Raw genomic sequence first — 10,736 nt, 5'->3', positions numbered from 1 at the left:
AAAAAAAAAAGTGAGATTACAGGCAAGGCACAGTGGCTCATGCCTGTAATTGCAGCACTTTGGGAGGCCTAGATGGGCAGATTCCTTGAGCCCAGGAATCGGAGACCAGCCTAGGCAACATGGCAAAAACCCCATCTCTACAAAAAATCAGCTGGGTGTGGTGGCACATGCCTGTAATCCCTGCTATCTGGGAGGTTGAGGCGAGAGGATTGCTTGAGCCCAGGTGGTCGAGGCTGCAGTGAGTCGTGATCATGCCACTGCACTCCAGTCTGGGTGAACAAGCAAGACATTGGTTCCCCCCTACCCCCACCAAAAAAAAATGGAGATTACAACTACTTGGGAGGCTGAGTTGAGAAGACTGCTTGAGCCTAAGAGTTCTGGGCAATGTGATGAGACCCCATATATAAAAAAAGTGAGATTAAAACATTAATTTATTAAATTCTTATAATCTGAGAATTTTAAAAATATAAACCTTGACGAGTCAAGGTTAAAATACATTTTGAAATTTTTCTTGTGAGTTGGTCTTTTTTTTTTTTTTTTTTCTTTTTTGAGATGGAGCTTCGCTCTGTCACCCAGGCTGCAATGCAGTGGTGTGATCTCAGTTCACTGCAAACTCTGCCTCCCAGGTTCCAGAGATTGTTGTGCCTCAGCCTCCTGAGTAACTGGGATTACAGGCGCCTGCCATGGCGCCCAGCTAACTTTTGTATTTTTTTTAGTAGAGATGGGGTTACACCATCTTGGCCAAGCTGGTCTCAAACTCCTGACTTCAAGTGATCCGCCCGCCTCGGCCTCCCAAAGTGCCAGGATTACAGGTGTGAGCCACTCCACCCAGTCTGGGTGGATTATGTCAGCTTGTAAAAGACCTGGCACCTTTTTTTTTAATTTTTTTTTTTTTTAAGAGAAGACTTTGCTTCTTTGAAATATAGGTAATGTTTTTCATACAGTGAAGAAATTTGTATTTTAAAAATTTGTTTGATAGTTCTGTTTGTCATTAAAGTTGTATAAAACAAAGTAACTGATGATTATGTACACTGTAACAGATACTCTATATTAATTTAGAAAAATGGTCTAAGTTAATAGTCATTAAAGTAAAACAATTTAATGATATTTAAAATTCTGGCAAAATCAAAGTAACTTTATAAAATTGTTTATTTTTCAGGAAAGGTCCTCAAAGATTCAGTGTGCTTGGTTACTGGTATTCTTAGCAGGATCTTCTGTTCTTTTATATTACACCTTTCATTCTCAATCACTTTATTACAGGTAATTAGAGGTCCAAATACAGAGTTACATTTTTAATGTAATCATATGTTTCATAGCACTTTGTATGTATCTTACTTCACATAGTACTTACTGTATTCAATTCAGTTCTGTTTTTAACTATCTCCTTTCATAAGGGAGAGCTTTTTTTTTTTTTTTTTTGAGACAGAGTCTCACTCTGTCGCCCAGGCTGGAGTGCAGTGGCTTGATCTTGGCTCACTGCAACCTCCCATCTCAGCTTCAAGCAATTCTCCCATCTTAGCTTCCCAAGTGGCTGGGATTACAGGCACACGCCACTACGCCCAGTTAATTTTTGTGTTTTTAGTAGAGACGGGGTTTCGCCGTGTTGGCCAGGCTGGTCTCGAACTCCTGACCTCAGGTGATCCGCCTGCCTCGGCCTCCCAAAGTACTGGGATTACAGGTGTTAGCCACTGTGCCCGGCCTCATAAGCGAGAGCTCTAAGTAACTTATTCAGATTTTGTATCCCCAGTGCCTTGGCACATAGCAGATGCTCAATAAATATTTAATTTTTTGATACCTGAATTTTTGTTTATATATTCCATATTTATTAAGTACCATTAGGTTGTTATTGTTGGTCTTTGTTTCTGAAAGTAAGAACACTTACTAAATGACAGTAGCCGGAAAGTTTCCATGTCAAATGGGAATATTCTGAATTTTCAGCTTTTATCAGAATATTAGAAGACCTGGTTTCACTGGAGTTGAAGAGATGGGCAAATCTGGGATGTAGTTTGGAGGTGGAGCCAGTATCCCTCAGATGGACTGGACTGGGTAGGTGGGTAGCGAAAAGCAAGAATGACCTCTGGGTTTTTAGTCTAAGTAACTGGCTGGATGGTGGTGTCATTTCATTGGGTTGAAAAAGAAACTGATTTTGAGGGGAAAAATCAATCATTTTGTTTTGAACATGTTAACTTTGAGAGGCTAAGTTGAATTAATAAGAAAGCGGTTCCAAATATATGTCATGACTCAGGGTAGAGCTTAGGGCTATAAATTTTGGTATCGGGAGCATATGATTGATATTTAAAAACCACAGGATTGGACAAACTAACCTAGAAAAGAAAGAGTAAAGGTAGAGAGCTCAGTACTGGACATGACCACAATTAGAAGAGAAACGGTAAAGGAGACTCAGAAGAAACCAGCAGTGAAGTATGAGAAATTTGAGTGTGGTGTTAAAAGTCTACAAAGAAAATTATTCAGAGAGGGAAGACCGAAAAAGAGAAGTGACCTTGAAATTCAGCAAGACAGAGGGAGTTGATGGTCTTGGCAAGTAATTCATTGAAAGGAAGAGATGAAATCCTGATTGGAATTGGTCAAGAAAATCATGGCAGATGTCTGGTATTGAGGTTTTTTTTTTTTTTCCGTTTACAGGCTAGAAAGGTGTCAACTATGACAAACTATTAAGACTTTTTCCTTATTCTATGAAGGGAAAATCTAAAACCCAAACATTTTAAAAGTCTCTTTAAGCAAAATGATCCTCCATTCCATTAATGTGAACTATGACATCCTGCCAAACTCGTATTTTTTACATATCAAAATAAAATATTTGTAACAAATTAAAACCCTTTATTAGTACTGTACCTTTATGTTGCTCTGATAAATTTTGATGTTTTTCTCTTGGTAGCTTAATTTTTTTAAATCCTACTTTGGACCATTTGAGCTTCTGGGAAGTACTTTGGATTGTTGGAATTACAGACTTCATTCTGAAATTCTTTTTCATGGGCTTAAAATGCCTTATTTTATTGGTGCCTCCTTTCATCATGCCTTTTAAATCTAAGGTAAGAAACTAACTTACGCTTTATTGGAGTGATGTTAATGAATCACATTAATGCTACTTAGTCTTTGTTTAAATGAATCCTCCTTTTGCAGTTTTTCAGTTTGCTAACTGCCTTTAATTATCTGTATGATTTCAGCCTGACAACCATTTGTTTAAGCATTTGAACCTGAATATTAACCTATTTGGATAAAATCAGAATTATATTTGCTTCAGAATAATTTTAAAATCAGTCCCCACCTCATATATGGGAAACTATTTAGATTTGTACTTCTTTTCTCCAGGGCATTATCAATTGACAGTTTACTATATATAATTATTCAGTGGCTTCTCCTACACAATAAAGACTTTAAAATTTTTATAATCAGCAAAAACATACATAAATTTTACTTGCAGTATACATAAAGCATTTTCACTATATCATTCTTTAGAAATTCTATTTATTTATTTAGAAATGGACTTCCACTCTTGTTGCTCAGGCTGGAGTACAATGATGCGATCTCAGCTTACCGCAACCTTCATCTCCCAGGTTCATGGGATTCTCCTGCCTCAGCCTCCCGAGTAGCTGGGATTACAGGCACCTACCACCACACCCAGCTAATTTTTTATTTTTGGCAGAAATGGCATTTCACCATGTTGTTCAGGCTGGTCTCAAACTCCTGACTTCAGGTGATCCACCCACCTCAACCTCCCAAAGTGCTGGGATTACAGGTGTGAGCCACCACGTCTGGCCTAGAAATTCTTTGAAAGCAGACCACTCAGTGACTGTGAAAACCAGTTTGAGGGTTTAGTCATAATCATAATCATTATAAAGATTAATATTATTTATATTGTATTATATACTCTCGGTGTTCTCAGTCCAGTATTCTTTGTGCTATGTAGTTTGGGTAGCTCTATTTGTTTTCTTTTTTCTTATTTTTTAGGGTTACTGGTATATGCTTTTAGAAGAATTATGTCAATACTACCGAACCTTTGTTCCCATACCAGTTTGGTTTCGCTACCTTGTAAGCTATGGGGAGTTTGGTAATGTAACTAGATGGAGTCTTGGGATATTGCTGGCTTTACTCTACCTCATACTAAAAGTAGGTAACATTACAAATCTTGTCACTGCAAGATTCATATTAATGATTACTGACAATATACTACTATTTTCCTCTTTAACAGTTTTATAGTTTATCTTTGTATCACTAGTTTGAAGTAATGGGAGGTTCTATATCTATTTAGAAATGGGAGAAACGGAAATTATCTTAATCCAGTGGTCCTCAGTTTTCATTGGAGGGAAGGAGAGCAGACTTTTGCATAGCGTGGATTATCTAAGTAGGGAAAACAAGTGGAACAGAACATACCCATCCTCAATAGTAACATTTATCATACACATAATTCTTAAACTAGTGGAGTATCTTGTTCCGTTCTCTCCATACCTGTGCCCCTCAACCTAATAATCACTTTATGAAACTTTAAAATCTAAATGTTAAAAACATGTTAATCAGATAAAATTGCTTTGACTTTGACATAGTTAAGTTTGTATTTGTCTTGATCAAATTGTTAACTCTAGATGTTTAAATGTACTTCAGCTTGAGTTGGCTCAAATTTATAAATTGAATAAAATATTCACAAAATGATTAGTTTTGACATATAATGAGGATTCATATGAGGATTTGATGTTATAGGATTTCAGCTTTGGTTTTTGTATTTAGCAGATAGGACTGTTTGAGTTAATAAATTATCTCTTATTTCCCTTTTCAGCTTTTGGAATTTTTTGGGCATCTGAGAACTTTCAGACAGGTTTTACGAATTTTTTTTACACGACCAGTAAGTACTTTTTATCAGTTGAGAAGAACACTTGCACCTTTCTTCATTACAAATATTTTTTTAGTTCAGCAGTTTTACAAGAATGGATTTCATAAAGAGATGATCCTTTTCTTTTACTTTATTTTCCAGTATTTTGGCACTTGGGGGCCATAATGATTTAGGAGTTTCATCTCCACGATCAGTTTCTTGAATCACACGTTGACAACCACCTGCTAATTATTGCAGTACTTATATATTTGAACTTGTCTCTTGCCCCTTCAATCCATTTGACATTTTTAAGGGCTTGCAAACCCTTAAAAATCTTAGGAAGTTTTGTTTCTCTTTTTTAATCCACAAATTGGGGCTTTGTGTGTTCCCATTAACTCCTTATTCAGCTGTTAAAATCCTTCCACTGTAATTTATTGTGTATGTTTAAAAAGCTCATTGCCAAAAATCATGTCTCCTGCAGTTTTCTTACTGGAGCAGGTTTCCCCATTGCTCGATTTTATGTATACAAATAAGTTCATGGCATGAAATTTAACAATTAATTGAGACTCTGGTATCATATGCAACATTATTATGTGATTCTATTGATGTTACAAATTGCAGTGAAAGGATGTCATAGAGAACCTTAATTTACTACTTAGTAGCCTCAAAGGTTCCAGTAGCTATGTGTTGTCACTAGATTTTAAGGTTTGACGCTCAACTTTGCAGTCATTTCATCAGGATTCAGGAAGACTGACTTAAAAGAATGCCAACCTAATACTATACCATTAAAAATAAAAAAAGGATTATGTCTACAAAGTAAATCATACTAACTGGCCAGTGCATCTTTTCCCTAAGATAGAGTTAGCAATGTAGAAATAAACTGTGCAACATCCTATTCAAGCTTCTTTCTCTAGATAAGATATAGTAAAATTCAGAGTTCAGCTTTGTCCAAGTCAATTCAGTTGATGATTATGTGAGCATCGACCATTTTACTATAATTGGTCTTGTACGATTTGTGCTGAAATGCTCTCAATACCCTGATACTCTTTCTCTGAGACAAACTATAGAGAGGATATCAGTCATCAATACTTTGATTTGTTCAATTCTCCTTTACCAGGGAAATGGCAGTTACTATCAGGGTAAGTCTTCATGTTGAGGGAATCTCCAAGATGCCAGATGAGTAATGTTTTAAAAGCTTGTCAGCATAATTATCTGCAAATGTACTCTGCTAAATGCCACCTTACTAAAGGAAAACTGACATCAAGATCTTGTAACAGTATCCTGACTTGTTTCTGAAATCTTTATCACCAGTCTCAAAAACCTCAATTTTTAATATCTTTATCCTTTAAGATTTGATTTTGTTAACCTGAGACATTTTAGTATAAGAACTTGTACAAGCATTTGTAACATTCTGATTTTTCCAAATTTCACTGAGGGTTATTAACATCACATCTGGTTAATGACTAAATTCTGAATCTGGTGAGGAAGTTAAAATCTTAAAGAGACCAGAAACTTTTTATTAGGACATTAGAAGAAAATTCAAATAATTTCATTATTGTTCAGTTAGTTTTGACAGTCATTATTCTACCCAAGTGACATTTACAGTTGCAGTTTCTCTGTAAAACTTTATCATTCATACTTAGCACTAAATGCTTTTTATGATAATCATGAATAATAACTTTTAGACCTAGTGGCAGAACATTCTTCAGTGGTCCCTAAGTCTTCTTCATATTGTACTCACTTGGCAACCTTTCAAATAGATGACTGGGTCACATTCCAGTATGTCTGGTCCTACTGAATGAATATTGTGTGTAAAACAGAGAAATCTATTTTTAAAGCAAGCTTTCCACGAGTTACTTTCAGCCAGCTAAGCTCTGACTAGATTGAATTTATGAACCACTGCCGCAGGTAATAAGTGAGCTCAATTTGGCAGTCCAGCGTTAAATACATGGCTATAGATTTTATAATAGTTGTATTTCAGATTGCTTAGTCTCTTAAGCCAGTTATGTTGAATCTGAAGCACTGTCATCCTTTGGAAAGCTAGTAGATCTGACAATCTTCCAAGATTCTATTTATTATTTAATGATTTCATCTTGGTGCACTCAAGAAGTGGTTCTGTATATGTGATTCAGCTTTGAAATGTTTGTATCCTTTGAGAAGGTTTTCAAATACCTGGTTCCAGGGAGATTTGAGAAGTACAGCATCACTTATGTTATTTGAGGAACAGGAAAGAAAGAAATTTGTATATGAACAGAACTTGCTATCTTCATAGAGTTACGGAGTGGCTGCCAGCAAGAGACAGTGTTCAGATGTGGATGATATTTGTTCAATATGTCAAGCTGAATTTCAGAAGCCAATTCTTCTCATCTGTCAGGTAATTATATTTTTAAATTTAAAAACCTAATTACAACACTTCTCTGTGACTTGCAAAAGTCACATTTACGTTTGTTATAAGGCACACACACACAAAATCTAGTGTTTAGTGAAAGGTAGCATTCAGGGTACATACTAGTAATTTATTCATGATCGGGGGATTGGTGGATTGGCTAAGTTTTGTCCTTTATGTTCTGATGACTTTTATGCAGAGGAGTGTATGAAGGGGAAAAAATAATTCAACTGACAGATTGGATACCAAAGTGATTAAAAAACAGGCTATTTTTAGAATTGGATACTAGCCATTTAGAATACCAACATTTGTTGCTGGATTGTGTAAGGCCCTTTCCTGTACTTTATGGCAGTTATTAGTAACTCAAAGACTTTAAGCTGTTATCATATGTAATATTAAAGGATCACACCTAGGGATAGTTTTTATGGTTAAATGGATAGTACAGCCAGAACAATAGTGGCTTTACTACTCACACTGTTCTTTGTTTTCTTGAATGTGTCATACTGTCTCCATTTTCCCATTTGTAAAGTGAGGGGATTAGTACTCTTCAAAATCCCTTTCAGGCTGGGTGCAGTGGCTCATGCCTGTAATCCCAGAACTTTGAGAGGCCGAGGTGGGCGGATCACTGGAGGTCAGCAGTTTGAGACCAGCCTTACCAACATGGTGAAACCCTGTCTCTACTAAAAATACAAAAATTAGCTGGGCATGGTGTGGTGGACACCTGTGATCCCAGCAATTCAAGAGGCTGAGGCAGAAGAATCGCTTGAACCCAGGAGGCAGAGGTTGTAGTGAGCCGAGATTGTGCCATTGCACTCTGGCCTGAGTAACAGAGCAAGTCTCCATCTAAAAAAGAAAAAAAAAATCCCTTTCATTCCCTACAATGTGATGAATTTAAAATGCTTATCAAATGTAAAATCTAATTCTTCATTCCATTACAGCATATATTTTGTGAAGAGTGCATTACCTTATGGTTTAGCAGAGAGAAAACATGTCCACTGTGCAGAACTCTGATTTCAGATCATATAAACAAATGGAAAGATGGAGCCACTTCATCACACCTTCAAATATATTAAGTTGTATAAACTATTAAGGCCACAAAATACTAATGTCATTTGGTCATAATCACTACTGATGAAGGCATCAAAATGGATTTTCAGGGCTACAAGAAAAATGTTTCTCGATGGTTTTAGAATGTAAGACTTATGGTCCAATTCATCAAAAGATTTAATGAAAGAACCCTGTGTTTTAAAATATATATAATGTTCAGCCTAATGTATATGCCACATTTATTCTATTCTAATTATTTGACAGGTAACTGCAGTGTTAAATTGTAAATGTGTTTTCTTAATGTTAACAAAACCACAATTTGTAGAATTGGTGGTTTTAGAGAACTCAGGTATTCTTTCCTGACATTGTTTTCAGAATAAGGAATATTTTTCATAATATTTTAAGATACATATCAGAAAGAATTTTGTTCAGCATTGACTTTTATAATTCCCATCCTAAAAATTCTTAATATTTTCATAAAATTTGTATTTTTAAATGAAAGTTCTAAATGTTATATTTTATCAGTAACAGATTTTTCTAAGATTACTGAGGATGATACATTTTAATATTGTATTATTCTCTGTAGTATGACCAGAATCAGTGAAAATAAATGATTTAAATTCATTTTGTCTATGGATCTCATAAATTCTTCTATCATCAGCTTTAATGCTCATGATCATGCTTTTTGTGTAGTACCATGGAGTATCTTGAAGTAACTATTAAAATAATTCATGTGGATTATAAACAGCTGGCTCACTTGATGATTTGAATAGTATAGAAAACAAGACAAGACGAGGCGGGGTGCCTCACTAATCCCAGCACTTGGGAGGCCAAGGCAGGCAGATCATGAGGTTAGGAGATCGAGACCATCCTGGCTAACACAGTGAAATCCCATCTCTACTAAAAATACAAAACATTAGCCGGGTGTGGTGGCACACGCCTGGAGTCCCAGCTACTCCTCAGGCTGAGGCAGGAGAATCACCTGAACCCAGGAGGGAGAGGTTGCAGTGAGCCCAGATCACACCACTGCACTCTAGCCTGGGTGACACAGCCAGACTTCATCTCAAAAAAATAAAAGATAAATGGCTAGACATGGTGGCTCACGCCTGTAATCCCAGCACTTTGGGAGGCAGAGGCAGGAGGACTGCTTGAGGCCAGGAGTTCAGGACCAGCCTGGGCAATATAGCAAGACCCTATCTCTATTAAAGAAAAAAGTTTCAAGACAGATGCCTTAAAATCTTAGAAAAGAATTGCCTTGATAATTAGTCTTCTCCATAAAAGTTTTGGAATTTTATGTTTGAATCACCATCAATTGGAAGATTAAAGCTTGCACTGAGAGGCCAACATGAGGTTTTGATAGTGTGGTTTGTTCTCCTCTAGGTATTTGTGCAGGGTGGTAGAAAAGGGAATGAAGCACTTTCCCTCTCCCCTTGTTACCTCTAAGGAGGAATCTGAAATTGAAAACAGATGTCTGAAGGGCTGCTACCGGTTATATCTAAGTTTAGAATAATCTATCAGTTTGTAGTCGAGGAAAAGATGGTAGAAAGGAGAACTAGGAAGCAGAGGTAGAAAACAGATTTGCTGTACTGGTAAGACAAAAGTTAAATCAGCACATGGATTAATAAGGATACTGACCAACTGGCTATACAAGTCACTTTCATGACTGTATGGCCATCCAAATTGACAAAAGAACATTTGGAAGTCTGCACCTTTTTTTCTCCAGGTAAATACTACCAGGTTGTAAATACACTATATTCAATATTTCACTCTATTATCTACTTTGAGAACCACTACAAGTATTTAAATGGCTTTGTGGTGATGCTGATAGTTCTATTATTTAGGTATATAGCAGAGGATGGGTGAGAGAAGCAATTTGGGATTACAATTTGGCTGTGAAGGGACAGCCAGGATGACTTCCTGTTCAAAACACAAGAATAGCATTTTCTTCAGCCCTATGACAATACCTATTTAATACATTTGTGCACCCTGTAACTATTCAGACAGCACTGTTCCTTAATGTGATTAAATAACCAAGGAGGTGCATGGTGGGGGTTTTTTGGAATGCAGTTTACCTATAAATTGAAAAGGGAGAAAATCTAATGGAGCTACGCCATCCACTAACAATGCTGATAAACTGCAAGCATTTCTTCCATCCCTCTATTCCTTCACCTCAAAAAAAGGTAGTATAAATTCAGAAACCCATTTACTCTTTGAATTCAGATCATGACTTCTAAAAGATTGTTTTACCAGTATTGATACACTACTAGGTTGTATAGCAAGGTAAAGTCAGTTTGAGAACTTCCGTAGAGAAATCCCCTTGGCAAGTGTAATATAATTACCTAACAGATAAGAAGTGGTTCATAAGGCCGGGCGCGGTGGCTCACGCCTGTAATCCCAGCACTTTGGGAGGCCGAGGCGGGTGGATCACGAGGTCAAGAGATCGAGACCATCCTGGTCAACATGGTGAAACCCCGTCTC

The 10,736-nt window shown here is 36.6% G+C and overlaps 1 protein-coding gene across 4 annotated transcripts in view; it reads left to right on the top strand.

Moving 5' to 3' along the window:
* RNFT1 (ring finger protein, transmembrane 1) overlaps positions 1–8,998 on the top strand; it is a 12,692-nt gene extending 3,694 nt beyond the window's left edge. Inside the window, exons 4-9 of one of the 4 annotated variants that reach the window (XM_017539826.2) lie at positions 1,160–1,260; positions 2,897–3,050; positions 3,970–4,128; positions 4,793–4,858; positions 7,098–7,199; positions 8,150–8,998. In XM_017539826.2, the coding sequence (XP_017395315.1) occupies positions 1,160–1,260; positions 2,897–3,050; positions 3,970–4,128; positions 4,793–4,858; positions 7,098–7,199; positions 8,150–8,284 (717 nt within the window). In that variant the 3' untranslated portion in view covers positions 8,285–8,998. The remainder of the gene's footprint in view (positions 1–1,159; positions 1,261–2,896; positions 3,051–3,969; positions 4,129–4,792; positions 4,859–7,097; positions 7,200–8,149) is intronic. The other 3 variants (XM_017539827.2, XM_037742480.1, XM_037742481.1) reach the window with 3 other exon arrangements.
* Positions 8,999–10,736: the final 1,738 nt, after the last annotated feature.

Source organism: Cebus imitator, unplaced genomic scaffold (assembly GCF_001604975.1).
Source record: "Cebus imitator isolate Cc_AM_T3 unplaced genomic scaffold, Cebus_imitator-1.0 Scaffold121, whole genome shotgun sequence".
NCBI classification, from domain to species: domain Eukaryota; kingdom Metazoa; phylum Chordata; class Mammalia; order Primates; family Cebidae; genus Cebus; species Cebus imitator.
This window is presented reverse-complemented; position numbering and strand designations above follow the sequence as displayed.